This window comes from Python bivittatus, unplaced genomic scaffold (genome assembly GCF_059951505.1).
Source record: "Python bivittatus isolate LINGU-HERP-01145 unplaced genomic scaffold, Pbiv_v1 ctg000850_np1212, whole genome shotgun sequence".
Taxonomy (NCBI): domain Eukaryota; kingdom Metazoa; phylum Chordata; class Lepidosauria; order Squamata; family Pythonidae; genus Python; species Python bivittatus.
In genome coordinates, this window is record NW_028277112.1 from 34,609,007 (window position 1) to 34,629,109 (window position 20,103).

Below are 20,103 nucleotides of genomic sequence, written 5' to 3' on the forward strand. Positions count from 1 at the left end.
ATCCCTGTATCTTGTAAATATGAATTACATCCATATATCACAATCATATATTTAATCTTAATTGTTCATGCTGTTTTGTGAATAACATCCTTATGCCACTTTTACTACACAGGTACACCAACTTCCTCTCCATAAACTGAGCCATTTATGCCAAGGTCCACAAGTTGCCTAGATAGTTCTCCATCTCTCATCTTTATCCTTGTTGGAGCTCTAGGATAAACAGGGCGTTTCCTCATTTGCACTTAACTGTGACCACAAACATGTCCTGGCAACATCATTTTTTTTTTTTTTACTCTGTCCCCATGACATTGTCCCAGGATCATGACTTAAATCATCATTAGCTACTCTGCGATATTTTCCCACTTATTCTGGCACTACCAAGGACAGCTGCAAGCTATTTGACTTTGGCATCCATTACCTTAGAGCAGTGTTTCTCAACCTTGGCAACTTTAAGATGTGTGCTGGGGAATTCTGGGAATTGAAGTCCACACATCTTAAAGTTGCCAAAGTTGAGAAACACTGCCTTAGAGGAACATCACATAACTGCAGTGACTAGGAGCAACAGCAGAGAAGGGATTGCAATGGGTACAATGAATTTCACACCAATATACTTTTCTGCTGACCAAGAAATGGACAGCACTTCAACTAATCAGTGGGGTAAGGGTAGAAAAAAAAGCAGCCCTTTGTTTTGGAAAAAAGTGAAATTAAGAAACCCCTGGGTTCCTATACATTAAGACATGGATGGGAAGCCTATGGCCAGATATTGCTGAACTACAGCTATCAGCATCCCTGGCATAGGCAGACATGGAAAACTGAGTTGTTACTGAACAGAATTAGGGAATGAATTGTGAACCAAGGTGATGGCCGCCTTGTTGAAAACAGTAAGTCTCCTGTGTCTTTAAGGGTTACATAACAGGAGCCAGATCTGCCTCTCTCCCCCAGTCCTTGCTAGACAGAACACTATTGATTTCCTAATTCTCTGCTAAACAGCTTGAAGAACTAGGGAGCCAAACTAGCTGGAACAAAGAGTGCCCAAAGATGGGTCACAGCTTTCATACAGTACTAGCTTTCCCCCCCTGCCATCTGGGGATAAGGGGCAACATGACCTCCTGGAGACTGCTTTGAACTCTGGGTATGCCCTGAAGTGCGAAAGTCCTTAATCAAAAGTAAAGAGCTAGGCGGAACTGTTTTCCTGCATGGATTACCACTGGCATCTTTACTAGCGATAACACAGCTTATAATTAAAACAATGGTGATAGCAGAATTCATTATTAGAGCAAATGCATTGTACTGTAAAGCAAATTTGTAGCAAATAACCCCAACACCAAATGGTGTGTGCTAATTTCATCCCTGTTGCCTTAAAAGTAAACGTTACTGTTCAGCGAGACTTGCTCTCTAGAAAATATACCTACGTTGGCAATTACACTGTACAGTATATATTTCAAAGTCCCATTGTGTTTGATGGGGCTTACTTTTTTTTTTAATCCCACTTTTATTATTTTTATAAATAACTTAAATGTACCTAATACACTTTCCTCTTCCTATTTTCCCCACAACAACCACCCTGTGAGGCTAAGAGAGAGTGATTGGCCCAAAGTCACCTAGCCGGCTTTCATGCCTAAGGCAGGACTAGAACTCAGGGTCTCTGCTTTCTAGCCCGAAGCTTTAACCACCAGACCGAACTGGCTGGCTCTTACTTAAAGGGAAGGAGGGGGGAGCACTGTAGTCTTGGTCTTCCATCACGTGCAGAAATAACAGTAATCTCATCTTTCTTTTGCAGGTTTTTCATTTTCTTAACCCATTCTTACTTGAAGGAAGGGCTACTTTGGTCTAGGGTATGGTGTAGAATCGTACGCAGAAAGGGGCAATTTAAGCAGCACGTCCCCTGCGAAGTTTGTGGGGTTTATTCTAGCGGAGGCATCTCCTCAATTCTCCAACTTAACCTACCAGAGAAAGGGGCGCAAAGAAAGAACAAGCAGGTGTTGTGGGATTTGGTTCCGCCTTCGCCATCCACCTCCCCGTCGCGCCGCGCTCCCCGCGGCTGCGGGCAGATGGGGCCGAGCTCCCCCGCCGGGGCGCTTCTGCCCGCTTTTCCTCCTCGGCGCGGCGAGAGGGGGAGCTCCTGTCTGGGCCACCTGGGTGGCGGCGGCGGCGGCTCCCTCGCCTGCACTTCCCGCTCTGCCCGCAGTGCCTCCTGCAGCACCAGCGGTAGTTCAGGCGCCAGCGCCTCTGGCTCCTCTTTCTGGTGTCTGAGCTTGGCTCCCCAGCAGCTGCAGCTCCAGTCGCCTTCCCCTCAGCCGCTCGCTCCCTGCCGCTCCTGTTGAGAGAGGGCGGGGAGGGTTTGAAAGGCGCCCGCCGGGAGACGAAACCCAAAGCTACTTCCTCTTCGCCCCTCTGAGCGGGCGGGGTGACCTGTGAGCCAGCCAGCCTAGGAGCAAGGAGGGCCTCGGAGCGGAGGAAGGAGGCTGAGGGGGGCAAGGAAGGTAAGCGCCTCTCATTGCAGCCGACTCCCTGGTCTGTCCCCCCACCCCGGACGTCACGTCTTTCTGTGCTCCCCCGTTTTTACCAGCTCTTCAGGTTTGCCCTCTGAAGTCTCGCCATCCACTCATCCATGTTCCCCCTTCCATCCTCTCTGCCCGTTTGGGCACTCGGCGTCTGCCTGCCTAGGCAGTCAGTCCTTCTGGCAACTTTGCTTCTAAGGAAATGCTGTTTATTCCCCTTTGGATCAAGGAATCGAGTTTGGGCTGGTCCCTTGAGGACAGAGTGCTGCGGAAGGAAAATCTCTCTGGGTGCAGTTCTTCAGAGGAGCAGGGTGGAAGTGGGGCAAAGCTCTTGCACTTATATTGAAAAAGCACCCCCAAAGTAGGGTTGTTATTGAGGGTCTCCCAGTTTCAGTATCTTGGTTTATCCTATCTGCAGCTTTCCACTCCAGGGTCTGTCTTCGACCTATAGTAGAGTATTTTTGCAATAATGTGTGTCGAGAAAAGCACCTCTACAGATTTTCTCCAATACTCTGCTTTGAAATCTGTTTCAAGCAGTGAAGTCCAGATCAATACTTAGCAACATTATGGCTTAAGACAATTTGGCTCAGATATTCGTCTTGAATAAGTAAGCGGAAACTTACTTGAGGGTGGGATTTTACTGGTTGGGAGAAATGTAACTTGTGATGGTTGGGAAATTAAATGTGCTTGGCTGTGGTTAATACAGAAGGAGATCAGTGCTGATGATAATGCTCTGGAAGTTATATGAAAACAGTCTGGTGTTACTTACATTGAACACCCCACCTTCTCCCCAACCCCTTCCCATATATCAGAATAACCTCTCTTAATTCTGGTGAGCATTGTTTATGTTTGAAATATTTGGTACCCATTAATCCAGACCCATTTAAACTACAGTAATTTGAGTTTGAATAGAATTGTGGAAGCAACTTGACAAAAAATATGTTAGTATCTTAATGTTAGAAATTGCTTTGTTTGATGATCTGCATTGTTTTTATCTAGTTCTTTAGGGTCATGAAATTTATTTTTACGTATATGTCTTTGGGCTAATGAAGATATTAAATTTTTTGTGGATTACTAGTTAAAAATGGGTGCTGCATCAAATAGATTTGTGATGCATTTGATTTACTCCCTCTGGAATCACATTTCCACTGTAAGTGTAATATTCAACTTGGGTGTATCTATTCTTCACAAAAATCAAACTTTTGATTTATCAACTGAACTTTGCAAATAGGAAAATTCAACTGTATTCACTGCAAACATCTGTAGTATTTTGTTTATTTTTTTAAACTGTTGGAAGTCTTTTTAACAATTTGTCACATGAACTAGTAAGATAAATTAAGGTCTGTGTTTATACTGAACAAACAAAAAATCTCAAGGCAAAAACTTAAAGTGTTAATAAGAAAAACCTGAGAGAAAAACAGGAGCAAAAAAATGAGTATACGTATGTAATTGAAATACAAATATTTTAATTATTTCAATATTTCTGTTTAGATTATTGGTTAGGAAAAATATTCATATAGCTAAGAAATTGTGACCAGATTTGAATAAATGTAGCCTTTATTGTACATTTTTAAAAGGCGAAGTAGTTTCCCATGCTTTAAGTATCAGAGTTCCAATGAAATGTCTGTTTCTGCTTTTTGATATTTTGTGATAACAAAACTGGCAGCTAACAGAAAATTGAATCAATTTCTTACAGTGCATCAGTTTATATGCCTTGGGAACTATGGATGATGAATTAAAAGCAGCATTCATTGTTAAAGAAGAAATTTTCCCAGTTTCTTAAAAAACTTTCAACTAAAAGTACTATAGTAAATGGGCATTACGATAAAAGATGGTAAAATGTACCAATTTGTGTGCAAACCTACAAACACCATTTAGAAGAGTTAGAATTTATATAATATAATTTTAGTGAAGTGTAGTGCCATCCATGGATTATTTTCATGATTAATTCTTGATGAGCTGCTGAAATAGCTCTAAAAGGAATTTTATGACACAAAGCATTCTAGTATGATTCATCAAGTTCTAAATGGAAATCACCCTCCCAGACTTTCAAAAGAACCCGTATAAGAATTGTATATAATATTGTTCTCATTCTCTTGATTTTAAATGTAGATGTTGTAAGGTAGTTCCCATGTCAGAGAACAGAACACATAACATTCCCAGTATACATTCCCTCTTCTCAGACAGAATCCACAACCACCAGTGAGGCATGGCACCTGTTCAATGACCTCAGCTCCTTTTGCTGGAGAGAGGATAAGTTTGGTCCTTTTAAAAAGAAAAGGCAAAAGTTTATGAAACAAGGCTGGGTTTTAACATCTCCCCCAAAAGCCTCTGATGAACAGCTGGAATCTCCAAGAACCAAGGGAGGTTCAGGTATTGAATCAGAGAGAACATCTGATTCACAAGTTATCTATCTTCTGTAGGAATTGGCAAATGCTTACCCAGGAGTTTACACTAGACTGTTGGTTTGTTTTCTCTGTGGTGCTAACCAGGTGGTATTTATCTCCTCCAACATTGAATTTCAGCTTTTGACAGGGTGAGAATGTGAAGACCCAGAGGACTTCTGGGAGAGGAGATTTGAGACTTCCAGCCTTCCAGCCAATGAGCTATAATAGATGTATAGTATTTTTCTAATGATAATAGTTTTAATTGATAGTTTATGAGGAAACAATTGAATTTAACACATTTGAAACCAAGTAGAAATTTGTGATCAGTCCATTTCCACATATATTCAGCAGTAATGGGTCTTCATCAATAATTCTATAATTCTATAAAATTCTATGCTCTATGTTCTATTGAACATTTCTTTAAATTCTTGCTCTTAAAAAGATTATGATTGAGGATTGGAAGACGAGAAAGATCAGGTGCTAAGAATTGTGTGTATCTTTTCTGAACTTCTAAAGTACATTTTAGGTATGGATTAAGATAGCAAATACTAATTTCTTACCATCAGTGAGAAATGATATACCATTCTAATCAGAAGGGAATATAGTACTAACTCAATTTATAATCAACAGTATTTGAATTCTGAATGATATTGCATTAATTAATTGTTCTCATTGAAAGAAATCAAAATAATACTTCTAATTTGTTATGCTTTTGCTTGTGTTGTATACTTTGGCTATACCTACCTACCTACCTACCTATCTACCTGTGTATCTACAAAAAGAAAATTCTTTGCCATATAAGAAAAAAAAAAGTAATAGAAATGGAACTGGGATTAGAAATAGAATTTTAGGAAGTAAATGCAGGTATTTTATCAACTAATAATAATGAAAGATACTCCCATAAATTCCATTTTAATCTTGTGAAGAAGGCTATATTTAATTTTTTTAATTGGTACCAAAACATTACTCTTAAACATTCAGTTACTCCTAAACATTCAAATACATCTGGACTGAAGTCCAATAATTGCTTGGAAATGTTTCTGTGATGAAATGACAAAATTTGAAAAGTGCCAAGCTAACATGAATTTGAAAAATGCTGAAAAATGAAAATTTGAAATGATTTTTAAAGTATTTGGCAGTGTTTTGTATAAATGAGCTACTTTATAAAATAAATATCTTTCCAATAATGTATCAATACTTTTGTCATCTTATAAGTTGCAGACCATAGCTATCTTATTTCTAATTTTCTAAAATTTTAATTTTAATATCTTAGAAATATTAATTTCTGAAAATACATTTTTTTTAAAGTTCTGCAAATTGATGTGAAATCATTTTTTCAAAAAATAAATATCAATATTAGGCATTCTGGGGGTTACACATTAGGTTGGTTATATTATACTGAGTATAGATTACATGCATAGTTTCACTATTTCTCTTTTTAGGTTATACACATAATATATGTAAACCAAAAAAACCAAAACACTTTTAAGTTCCTCTCCCCTGCACATACAAGGAGGTATATTCTTTGGTAAGCATATCACAGAAGATATATACTAGGTTAAGATACTTTTTAAGATACTTTAAAATTATGTTGTGTACAGATTCCCTAGTTTAATTCTTGACAAGATAACAAAAGAAAATATACAAGTTTTGTCTTGTCTTGTATATTTTTTTGTGTTCAAATTGATAAGGGAATATGAAAGCATACTGTGTACCCAACAGAAGAGAATATATGTAGCTCAGGGTTGAATTGTGAAGTCCTTGGCGCGCTCTGAGCTTGGCTGTTTGCTTGCAGATGTTTCCAACTAGGTAACATCAGTGCAAGTGAATGTGGGTTTTGCTCCCTGTTTATATACAGTATACATTATATACTCCACACACAGAGTATATAATGTATACTGTATATAAACAAGGAGCAAAACCCACACTCACTTGCACTGATGATGTTACCTAGTTGGTAATGAAATGTCTGCAAGCAAACAACCAAATGCACGCACGCACACACACAGTATCCTCTTTTCAGATATTGCCCACATTAAAACCCTTAGAGGTGCATTGAAATTATGTTGACAAAGCCCACCCTGCAGCAGTCAACTATAATTGGAGGATATTTAAATGCTAGATTGCGTGCATATGACCAAACCCCTTATAAATAGTTTAAATGCTTTTAAGAGGAAGAACTTGAAGACCCTTCTAAGGAAAGTTGAAAGCAACAATTTGGCAGGATTTTGGGTGAAACAGATGGATCTGTTTGGATCCACCCATGTAGTCTTAGTGGCACTGTAATGGGTAATCCACCAGCTGAATACACATTTTGGGAGGAGAGGGAAGGTTAATAGTTGACTGTTGGGTTGTACCTGCAATTTGTCGGCTTCACCAGTGACTGTGGAGGTGGAGCCCTGATTAGAAAGCAGCAATTTCCCTTTAGTCCTGAGGTTATCCTCTAATGAGCTGTAGAGAATAGAGGAAAGATACCCCCCCCCCCAGTTTTAGAAGATGAAAAGACTGCTGTTCAAATTAAGTAGAACAAAAGGAGTGCTATGCTTCAGCTGATTGGTTAAATTCCCCACTCAGACTAGAAATGTACATCTATCACAAATTTATACATTACACAAATTTACACATAGCCACTTCATAATGGGCATGTAGAGTTATATAATGTATTTATTGGCAAATGGAAGTCTGTTGTCAGAGTAAAGAGGAAATGTAATTTTAATTTGGGCAGTGAAGAACAGGAATGGTTCAATCAAGAAAGTATCCTTATAGCTTACAAAATCCCTTCAAGGCCTTATGACAAGAGTTGTTGAAACTTAAAAACAACACTAGTCTCTTCTGGAGGAGAAGAATAAGGCCAATAAGGAATCTTTGGAGTTGTCAGATCAATCAGTTAAAGAGAAGGATTCTTCCTTTTTCTGATAAATAATTGGCAATGGTTTCAGTAAACTCCAGAGAACCAGTCAGTTAGATTCCTGTGCAAGCATGGGAGCAGCAACTTCAGAGCATTCTGCAGATCATGACAGGTACTGAATACAGGTGACTCAGATATTAATAAATTGACCAGCAGGCTGCTAGTTCTTCTATTTGAAATGGTTAAATAATAAAGACCCTAGTGGTGAGGAAAACAAGTGTTTAATTAAAACAAACCTAGTTTGGTGGGTGCCTCTTATTTGTGTCACTTTTATTCCCAAGGATTGCAGAGGTAGCAAGAGTAATCCCAATTTGCAAAAAAGAAAAAGAAAAAAAAAAGAAAAAGAAAGAAAATAAGAGTGATCAGGCAGAGGCAATGAGAGAACTAACTGTGGCTCCTAAGCCATGATCCTTTTTTCCAGGATTGATTAAACTGATAATATTTATCTTGCTTCCAGAATAAGGAGATTGAATGTTCTGCCTGGTAAACTAAAAGAATGCCACTTAAAAAATATGAAATGAGTTACCCATTGTCTTAAAATGAGGTTAGTACAACAAAAATGGTTACTTCATTTATACTGGATACTTTGGAGAATTGTTTATAAAAGTTGGTGACAAATGCTGGGCTGTTGGAGATGCAACTCAGAAGTTGGAATACTGTATTATATGTTTTGGTCTTGTCCTGTTGTGGTTACATTTGGGATTAATATGAATATAATTGTTTATACAGCTCTGTAAATATTTATGTTAAGATGCATATGTTCTTCTTGGTTGTGTCCCCAGTAAGAAGATGTCAAGAACCATAGGTGTTCCTGTGAAAAAAAAAAAGTGATGACATATTTGCAATGATGTCACAGTGCAAATCCTGTCCTTCCATACTTGCATTCTGACATCAGATTCAGATATATAAATCATGGGATTTGCATTGTGCTGTCATGACCCATGTTTCATTTCTGTACCCACCTACCTAACCCTAGCCAGTTATAGAGGCTAGCTGAAAGAATTATCATGCTATATTGGAAGGAGAAATGTGATAGAATGTATCTATGAAGAGGAGGGTGATGTGAGAAATCAAGGCTATCAGGAAGGAGGGGGTGCATCCCAGCAGGGGAAAGGAGGCAAAAGGCAACACAATCTACCAACAATATTGGTAGATTAGCAGAAAGAAAAAGGCAAATATGGGCTGCATATATAGAATATTTTACTTACAAGTGCATAGGCTGTTATGCAATTATAATGGCAGTTGTTAAAGTTTTAGCTGCTTAAAATCAACAGGCTGGAGAAATCATCCTGGAACTAGGTCCTGGACTATATGCAATGATAAACAGGGCTCAGCATCAGATATGGACCATATACTTTGGCAGTGGTTGCTTGCAGCTCACACCATAATATCTACAAAGACTCTTATAGAACAGAAAATGGATGAAATAGATATTCCAAAGAGGTGAGGTTGGCTTCATCATTGTTGAGCTTCTAGAGGTCCCTTAAGACTTGATTATGCAATCAGGCCTGGGGACCCCAGGGAACAGGGGGATTAGTGAGGTGGCTCCCTTATTTTTAACATCCTTTATTCTCTGTTTTATTTTGCTTTTTATATTTTTAATGTATGTATTGATTGTTTATAGCTTTGTTGTATACCTCCCAGAGTCACCTGTGGTGAGATGGGTGGCTATATAAATTGGTTTAATAAATAATAAATAATCATAAGGACAACAACAGGTTTATAGTCATTACAGTAGACTGTATTAAGCAAAGAAAAAAGAAAAAAGAAAAAAAAAGGCAGTGCTAATCTTCTTATATGCAGAAAAAGCCTTTGATAATCTGCAGTGGCCATTTTTACTTGCAGTATTGAACAAAAGAAATCTTGGAGAAGAGTTCCAAACCTGGATTAAAAGAATACATCAGTGGTAAAAGGCAAAGATAATGGCCAATGGAACACTTTCTGTAGATTTCCAAATAAGCAAAGGCCCTAGGCAAGGATGCCCACTCTCTTTTCTATTATTTATCATCATCATAGAAATATTGGCATAAAAGGTTCAAGTGACAAATCTCTGGCCTCAAAATTCATGGAGAGGAGTATAAGTTTAAGTGTTATACAGTTGATATAGTACTAACTATCACAGAACCACAAAGTGCAATAAAACGGTTGATGAAAATAATCCAAGGCTTTGGAGAATTCTCTGGATATAAAATCAGTGTTCAAAATACAAAAATAATTATAAGACATTTAACTGAAGAAGAAGAAGATTTAGATCTAGGAGGAGTCTAGGTGCCAAATAACAAACAGATTTGGTGAAATATCTGGGCTTGTATTTAACAGGCAATTATCAAGAAATATGTCAAAATAATTATGTCAAACTATGGAAAGAAATCTTGAAAGATGGAAAAATTTAAAGCTTTCTTAGTTAGGATCAATTGCAATTATTAAGATATTACCCTATCACCCAAGATAAACTATTAGTTTCAAATGGCATTAATTCCAATACCAGAAAAAAAAAATTAGAAGAATAGGAAGTTATGGAAGTGTTTGCTTGGGATAATGTTTGACAACATTAATAACTGTAACATAAGGGACACTCTTGGTCAAGGGGAGAAAAGAAATCAGATTGATGAACAAGAGGAGCTAGGGAAGTATAATTTCTCACCTTGAAGAACAGATAGGACAGCCAGTAAGGGGCATCCCCTCTTTTGCATGCTGGTGTCCTCCAACCTAATCAAGTCTCTGCAAATTGAACTTAACCCCATCAATTAAGATTGCTGGTTGGACTGAAGTTGAATCATTAAGTCCCTAGGTAGCCTGTTAAGATGTATTCAGCAGGCTATTGATCTGAGAACAATCATCTGAGTACATAGCTGCCCATTTCAGAAGAGGAATCTCCTTACCTTCAGACAATAACTTATTCCAACAGTGCTGCTGCATATGAAGGGTTTCTGGGGCCAATTTCTGCATTAATTCTATAAGAATTTTTAAAGTGTACAGATGCTCCTTCAAGGCAGAGCAAATAAGGAGAAGTATACCTCCCACCAGAGAGCATCTGACTTTGTAGATAAGTCTCTCTGAATTGCAGTGCCTGAAATACTCAAGCATACAACCTCACACCTATGAAATAATTAGGAAGGCTGCAAAGGGCCATATAGCCCACATTTTAAGACAACAGGGAAGGGGTGGATAGAAAGAGAGACTGTGGTCTACCTCAAGGGTTTATTTCAAGGATTCGCTGGCAGAACCTTTTAAGTGCTGTGTGCTTTACATTTCAAAGAGGATGATAAGGATAAAGAGCTCTCTCTCACACGCCTTTATAGAGCTAATGTACCCTCAGCATACACATTGATAGCTTGGTTAATTCCTAACTTATAATATGATATTGTCATTCTTGACAACATTTCTCTTTGGAAGAGAAAAGAGGGAGGTTCATGAGCGGGAGATAATTCAATTTGAATACCGGATCTCATCTTGGAGCGATAAACTCTCCTCAACCATCCTGAGCACAAACTCTTGCAAGTCTCAGTATAGCTAAGCATCTTGCCCCTTTGACCAAAGAGTTACAAAACATATAATCCTTTCTCACAAGAGGGATCTTATCAACTTCAAAGGAATCTTTTAATCCCATTGAAGAAACTGCTAATTGATTTTTAAATAAATAAATAATTCAGACTCCCATCCACTTCATAGAATATAGCAGGATGGTTTTCCTGTTTTAAAAATCACCAGTTTTTCAAGTATCTGTCCAACTGTGATATTCTTTTCTTGCATGACACTTGGGCCATATCTAATACGGAGTTAGATATTTATCAGAATCATGGCTTCTGAGAAAAAAACCTAACTGAAAATCTATATTATAAAGAGGTATAAGGTTGAATACATTCATGTTTTTAAATGCTTCAGTTTTTGATGCCAAGATTTGTGGAAAGCAGAACATGGTTATGCCTCTTAGGTAGCCACCATTAGGCACTCCTTGCATCCCATCAGTGGAGATATTTTCTTAAACTTTTTAAAGCCCAAACATTATCACAAATCCTATACAGAGTACAGGTAGGAATTTATGCCATGAAGAATACTATGGAAGTGGTGCAAATGAAATTTTTGAGAGATGTACTTGCTGCCCCAAAATGTGATCCAACACTGCTCTGTGACTTGTGGTGGGAATGCCTGTGATCAGTTATTGGCTACAGATCTGGTTCTTCCTCACTGGCCTATTTGCCTTGTATTATCAGAGGAGGATTCTCCAAGTTGGAGGAGTGCTATAGCATTCAAACTAGCACCTTACAGCCTCTTAGCTTGGTTCCTTCTTAGCCTGGGTTATTAAGAGGCCAGACATGTACTTACTCAAAGGATATGGAGTACCAACTGGAGGACAATAGGACACCACATAACAAAGTCCAGATTTTAAGGGGACTTTGAGAGCCAGCCAAATATTTAACATTTCTCACATTTCCTAGGTTGAGAAAGGACTTTGGGTACAGTATAATGTGTTATCATCAGCCCTTCTACTGGGTAGACACTCCAAAATCCTCTTATCCAAATAAATTTCCCTGTTGTGGTTTGGAGAGATTGAAACCATTCTCCACGTACTGCTGTGTTGCAGTTTATACAGGGACAAATGGAATTCTTTTATTTCACTTTTTCTGTGATGGTATCCTGGACAAACAAATCTTTATTACAGAAAACTCCTACTTTCTGACTCTAGTCCTTGCATTACAGTACTATGCTTAAATTCTATGTTGCCGCAGTTAAAATGTGTCATAAAACATTGAATGCTTGACTATTATGCTTTTATATGTTTCTGTGTTTTTATCTAGGGAGATATATAGATATATATACATGTATCTTCTAGCTCATCAAGCTACAAGCTACTTCTAAGCAGGCACTGTTACTGGCAAGTTTTTGTATTGCTTGGAAATTTTCATTAATACAACAAAGGTAAATATAAACATTTTTTTCTTTAAACCAACAGAAATCTGTAACTTTAAGATGGTTGGACTAGGAAACAGCCGTCGTGGGATAAAGTCACCACCTCTTCTAGTAGCAGCACTTGTGGCTTGTATAATTGTTCTGGGATTTAATTACTGGATAACAAGTTCCCGTAGCGTTGATTTGCAGGTATTGCTCTTTTATTGGTTTTCAAATTGATTGAATCAGTGTATATACGTCAGTGTTTTAAAATGTTATTATCTTGAGATTACAATGCACTTTAGATTTTCTGGACAATTGTATCTGACAGTTGTTTGGAAGTTGGCCATAAAAGCAAACAAGGAAGAAGGAAAGTGCCTGGAAAAACATTGTATCCCGTTCAACCAGAAAATTCTGTAGCTTTATACCAGGGCTTAGCAGTGTAATGGTTGGGCATTGTGGGATCAAAGATGCCACTAGACAGCATTCATTGACCTCCATCTTTTTTTTTAATTAAAAATATTCCAAACCTCTTGAGATAGTCAAATCTTAAAATATCTCCGTGTTGACACATAATGTCTCATGAGATTCTCATCATTTACAGTACATATTTCAAATACATTTGGTGCCTATAATATGACACGATAGTGGCTGCTGCCTGAAAAGCTGTGTGATGTGACTTAACTAATTTTATACAAATGAAAATACCATTTCCAGTTTTCTCTTCCTCCACGTTTTTACGTGTATATGTGATGTGCATATGCAAACAGGCCAGAAGCCTTCTTATTTTAAGTCAGTATGTGGAATTAATCATGAGCTTCTTGGTTGTGCTGTCTCATGGTCTCTGCTACTCCAGCTCTTGTCCTATTTTGCCTCTTACTAACAGCACCCGGATCCATCTGTGGTCCATGGTAGAGTCCCTCCTGGAGTTCTTTATACTTCTGAAGCATCATTATTCCACTATCTTTTTCACAGATGGTTGTTGCACTGGATCACATTTAATATTAACAGAGCAGTATTCCACTCTGTATTCCCAGTGCTTACTATAAACATACAGACAGACATGAATAGCATTTGAATTGCAGGAAATAGTCATGGGATTATAGCCAGAGTACATGACGCATGTAGCATTTTGAGTATATTTAAGGTCTGGTAAATGTATACTTGTTTTAAAATAAAGTTGTGCAATTATTATTAGCTATAGAGGTGTGTATATGTACATAGAAAATTAGCCATGCTTCCATCAAAAGGCTTACTAATGACACTTATCAAACAAGAGGAAATAGAGGCCAACTGCATGTTTTTTCCCACAAAAATATTCACCTTGCCCCAGATCAAAGGTGAAAGTGGGGAAAATATTGCAGAACTGGTTCTACAGCTTTGAAGATACTCCTGTACTAGATTGGATATCTCTATAGAAAATGCAGCAAGTCTATTAACGCAACAAGAAAAAAAAAAGACTTCTCCAGATTGGCCCCTTACCTTCTGTCCATCTGTTTCTGCTAGCAGCAGGTAAGTTCTGTCCTCTGAGCTAAGCTACTTATTTCTTCATAGCTACTATCCTGCGGATCAAAATTCAAGGAATATTTTTCTCACCATCCTTCCCCTGTCGATGTTTTCAAATTCTGTGATATCCATTCAGCTAGTGAGTTAGAGGACTCATAAGCATTACATAATAATCATTATGTGTGTGCATATAGAGAAATAAATCCAGTTTACGTTTGGAAGATATAGAATGGAAAAACAAATTCTAATTATGCATATATACTGGGGAGACTTATTCTGGTCAGTGACTATAATAAAGATACATACATATGTACATAAGAGGGAAACTTTTTTTCAAATATTCTTTTCCTTTTAGAATCGCATAATGGAACTAGAAGGCAGAGTGCGTAGGGCAGCTGCAGAAAGAGGCGCTGTAGAAATGAAAAAGAATGAATTCCAAGGAGAGCTAAAGAAACAGAGGGAACAGATTGATAAAATCCAATCCCTGCATGATTTCCAGGTGGAAAATATGAACAAAATACACAGAGATGAAAAGGTAGAAGCTTGTTTCTTCTAACTTTTGGGCCTTTATATAAATGTTTTATTAGCATTGTCTGTTCTTGCATAAAGGAAAGGGCCTTGTTAATGAGAATTAACATGCAGTTTCTTAGGATAATTCTTCCAAAGAAGCTGTAAAAATGGGGTGGGAATCACATGATTGGGACTTCCGACTTCCTGCCAGCTTCCCCATTGACTTGTGAGAAGCTGGTAGGGAATGTCAGAAATTGCAATCAGACGTCTGCAGCTCACTCTAGTAATTGTGAGCCGGGCGCCAGGCACCCAAATTGCAATTACATGACTGCGGGGATGCTGCAACAGCTGGAACTCTGAGGACCTGTCATAAGTCCCTCTCATTCAGCACTGTCTCAAGTTTGAATGGTCGTAACCCAAGGGCTACCAGTAGTCACCTAGTCTCCTGTGGCACACTGAACCTGGGGAACAGTTAAAACTGATAAAGAGAAAGGAAGCCATTGCAAGAGTCATTTTCAAAGCAAGGTTTGTTTTTTTCCTGATATTCTGCTGACTGCGAGGGCACTGTCAAGGAAAGAAAGAAGGGGGCAAATAGTTTTGACCAGCGTTCATATAAGGTTCTTAACTGACCACAGTTATTATTATTATTATTTTTTAAAAAGCCTCAACCCTGCATTAGGAATCAGCAGAAGTTGGTATTTTTTATTTTCTACAGCATGAACCTGTAAGGGCGCTAGTGCTATTGTATTTATATATTACTTATCCATTGTGAGCTGATTTGGCTTTACACAAAAGCGGTTTATAAATATTTAAGTAAAAATCCCATGACCTAAGAATGAAAATAGATAGAGTATTCCAACCTTTATTTTGGGTGGTGGAAACAGAATGGTTTTTTTATTTGAAGAAATCTTGAAATACTTAGACTCATGGCAACAAGAGAAAAGTCATATGTGAAATTTGTATTAATAAAAATTAAATAATTCATGATGCATCCTGAACTGTTTGCTGAAAATCAGGATCAAATATATTGATAGGAACCCCAAATATTGTTTTCAGTAAAATGGGTAAAGTGTGACAAGCATCTATAGTTAATTTTATTTTAACGCTTGCAATTCCCAATTTACATGTTATCTGTTATTGTTTTTAATCCTTATTTTACTCTAGAATATTTACTTATTTATTTTACATTCTTATAATGATTTCCATTCTAGTAAGACTCCCAATGGTCCATAGAATTTACATTAAAACAATAAAACCAATACATAATGAAAGGAATTGCAAAGGGATGGAGCCATTACCAAAGAGCATTAATTCACATAGGGAAATCCACAGCATCAAACTCTGGATGCACTGCCTGGGAAGTTGGTTCTATCTGAAGGAAATGATCCTGAATGAATTTTGGCACCAAGCGGTGAAGGATTTTATAGGTAATAACCAGCACCTTGAATTGTACATGGAAGCCTATCAGCAACCAATGCAGTGACACAAAACTGGTGTTGAATGGTTAGGAGCTGCTGTATTTTGCATCAGTTGCGGCTTCCAGGTAGTTTTCAAGGGCAACCTTGTGCAAAATGCCCCATGCAAAGTGCCAGTGGTCCATCATAGTTGTGGTAGAGCATGTATTATAGTCACCTAGGCCTCTTGCTCAAGGAAGGTCTACACTGGTGTCCCAGCAAAGTTGTGTAGAGCCTCCCTAGCCATAGTCTCTATCTGCACAGCATTCTTCTCATTTCCTTGTAATCAACAAATAGTTGTTGCTGCTTCTATCATCATTTTAGTCAAACTAACCTTAAATGCAGAATACTGTATATCAAATAGGCATATCTTAGCAGTTCCTTTCAAAAGCCAGAAGACTTTGAATTATGGCCACTGGAAATCTGCCTTTTCCTTACATAGCCTAGACTGCTTATGTAGTTTTCCGTTTTCAGATAGTGCTTGTGCATTTTTCACGAATCTCTCCCCCTGTAGACTGTAAACTTGAACCTGCTTTTTAAAATAAAATTGTATAATTCTGAAGATGCTGTTTCTGCATCTGAAGTTCTCTTCTGAATTTACATAGGAATTCAATACAGCTTACAATTAATTAATGTAAACTGTTACATAAGTCCCTTAACAAACACATGCCTATTACTTGAAAGTAGTTTATCCATTCTTAAATTAGTTGTCTAGACAATTTTACACAGATTTTATCCAGAACATTTCCAGAAAGCAACACTGTACCATCTGTCTGCCAACTGGGCTAAGTATTGGAGACAGCTACTGACAGGTTTGCTTTATAAGATAACTAAACACTAGCTGTAATAACAGTATGTCTTTTCTTTTTTACATGAACAAAAGTGTTTAATAAACTGAGGGCATAATAAAAAGCAGACAATGCAAAACACATTCTGTATTTGATGATTTTTTTCCTTGCCTGAATTAAATTTGTCCAGGTGTAATTATGTTGAGGCAATTAAATTGATATAGTTTAGAAAAGGTGTCATGTTTTGGGATTGCAATAAAAGTCTGGGAAAATGTATATAGAGATAATGTGTAGAGGAATAATGTAATTAAAAAGAACATTGAATTAGGTTAGTTTGGAAGGAAAATATTGGTGGAATTAATTGTAATTGCTTATTACTTGAGGTGATCCTTAAGTGGGTTGAGGATCAAATGATGAGCAAATACAATTTTGATTTTCTTGGTTTTGGTAATACTGTATTCCAGTGCAGACTGCTGAAATACATATCCAGACTATATTCTTTATTCTTTTTATCTGTTTCGGTTGCAGATATAAGAAACAAATATCACTTTCCAAGGATTAGTAACATTTATATAATAATAGGAGAACATGGAAAGTAAATGTTAAGGCTTGTGTTTAAATCCAGACTTAGTTACACTTAAGGGAAACTACTTGAAAATACTAGTTTTATTAAATTAGCTATGTGACTTGTCACACTGACTTATGTGCTCTAAATATGATTAAGGCTGGATCCAACTGATATTTTTCAATCACTTAACATCCCCTTTTTCTTATCATAGGAAATGTTATTAAATAACATCACAATAAATGATCATCTGATCCAGACTCTTCAAGGTAAATCTCAATAAAGTATCATCATTGCAACTTTTATTCTATATTTACTGATACAACCTTTTCCATTCCAAAACAATAAAAAAGGACACTAGATGATATAGGTTCAGAATGTAAGCCTCATATATAATTGGCTGAAATAAGGAACTTGCAAACAGCACTTGAAGAAAAAGTTTCAAGGCCACTCTTGAAGGATCATCCATCTCCTTGTTTATTCCTTAAAATAAAAAAAAAAATTGTGATATGTTGATATGGTCCCAAATGGATATCTGCAGGAGGTACAAGGAAGCAAGTAATGTCTCATGCATTGTGACCTCATGCAAATAACACAAATTGCATAACATAATGCAGTTCATGCAAATTGTATAATTAGTGTCATTTACATGTGTGTTATCATCATGGCTTGCTGCAGAAGCATATGGAGAAGTGTACAGATAAATATTTGTGTCCAGAAAGATAAAATACTAACATACCAAACAACACTGATTCAAGGATTTAAATCATAAATTGTTACAATATTAGAAGCTTAAATCATTAAAAAAAATCGGCAGTAATTGGAAATACTGAATCTGTTACTGGTTTTCAGGGTAGAAGCAGCCAATATTACATATTTAAAGGGTTCTGAGTAATGCTGGAGAATGTTGTTCATATTTTTTTAACATGCATATGAAGAATACTGTTCCAGTATCCATATTTCTTGCATAAAAAGAGAGAAAAAGGAGGAGGGAGGGAGATAAAATCAAATGCAGGAAAGAGTTGGAAGAGAACCATGCAATTATAGTTCTAAGACTGCAATCTGAAACATATAGAAAGAAGCTGTATTGAATCAAATGGACTTTTCTATTAATTAAACAGGATTATTCAGCATCGGTCATGCAGACTGAACGAAATAGGTTTTAGCCTAATTATTATAGACCACTCTCTTACTAGTGGAAAAAAAACTTTGCTCTTTCATACTTTTTAATGTTTTTTTCTCTTTTTAAAAAAAACAAAAAACACTGTTGCTGCAGGGCATTTGAAAAAATTACAGAGGGAATATGAAAAGCTTCAGTTAGATGTCTACAGATTTCAGACTAATCAGACTAACCTCCAGAGAAAAATGTCACTTGACATGTAAGTTTGCATTAGTCAGTTGTTTTTATATGCAAAATGAGTATAAATCAAGTTTTTATTAAGTTTGAATATGAATAATTTTTCTATACTGAAATTGGTAGCTTAGATTTTTAAATCCTATACATTTTTGGAAGCAAGTCCTATTGAAGTCTGTGGAGTTTCAGAATGAAGTTATACTTGGACTATGGATTGCTAAATCTAAATGTGTTACTTAACTGATTCATGAATTCTGGTATTTGGACTAATATACTTTACGTAGTTATGTATCAAACTAGCAAGAAATGTACATGACTTGCAGTTAAAATGGAAGTTATATTTGGTTGATCTTACCTATATACATGCCATTTGAAAGCTGAGATCAAAAGAAGGAAGAGAGAAGTCGAAAAGGGAATGAAAAAGGTCTTCCTCTTCTCAGGTAAAGTAGGTTTAATCTGTTGTAGTTCCTCAGCTATCTACATTAGCCAAGCAAGGGCTCTGAAAATCTTTAGTTTCTGATCTTGCCAAGGCTGCAAGAATAGGAAAGTTGTCAAACAACCTTTAAGCTACAATATATGGTTGGCAGACTATATTCAGATTATGTCTTCATGATGCTTACCTTTCCTTTAATGCGTTCAAGGTAGCATGCACATTTCCCTCCCTCTCTCTCCCTCTCCCACTGCCAAAGTTATTGTCACGGCAACACTAAAGTAGATAACACTGAGTGTCTGAGAAGACAGTGACCGGCCAAAAGTCACTCAGTAAGCTTTATGGCTGGATAGTACTTTGAAATGAGTCTCCTACTTCTTGTCAAACAGTAACCATAACAACACGGTTTGTGGATTATAGGTTATGGTTCTTTGTTCCATATTCTGTTCTTTGCTTCAAGGTCTCAGTGTGTCCGTAAGTTGAAGGAACTGAAAGAACAATGTGAAGAAAACCTAGAAGTCTCACCAGAAGATAGCAAGATAGAACAAGAAAAGAAGGAACATACTACAAATACATTAGGAAAAAGCCAAGTAAGATTTTAATGTTTGCTTTAGACGTTTTATAGTTTTATGCAAATTGAATCATCCCATTATTCAGAACAGTATACTTTGTATCATTCATATTTTTTCAGAAATACCTCTGATGTATAGTGATTCTCTCTCAGAATATTTTTCTATATCTCTTACAGTTTGTGTCCAAAGATGACTACGTCTCATTGCCTCTCTCCATTCTACTCAGATTATCTTATGC

General features: G+C 37.0%; 1 protein-coding gene across 4 annotated transcripts in view; it reads left to right on the forward strand.

Annotated features, from left to right (window-relative positions):
- GOLM1 (golgi membrane protein 1) overlaps positions 1–20,103 on the forward strand; it is a 47,657-nt gene that overhangs the window by 16,492 nt on the left and 11,062 nt on the right. The window contains exons 1-7 of one of the 4 annotated variants that reach the window (XM_015888247.3): positions 2,308–2,483; positions 8,254–8,340; positions 12,751–12,896; positions 14,548–14,727; positions 17,724–17,778; positions 18,786–18,888; positions 19,754–19,883. In XM_015888247.3, the coding sequence (XP_015743733.1) occupies positions 12,768–12,896; positions 14,548–14,727; positions 17,724–17,778; positions 18,786–18,888; positions 19,754–19,883 (597 nt within the window). In that variant the 5' untranslated portion in view covers positions 2,308–2,483; positions 8,254–8,340; positions 12,751–12,767. Of the gene's footprint in view, positions 1–2,307; positions 2,484–8,253; positions 8,341–9,215; positions 9,240–12,750; positions 12,897–14,547; positions 14,728–17,723; positions 17,779–18,785; positions 18,889–19,753; positions 19,884–20,103 lie in introns of those variants that run through there. The other 3 variants (XM_007429247.4, XM_088130289.1, XM_088130288.1) reach the window with 3 other exon arrangements.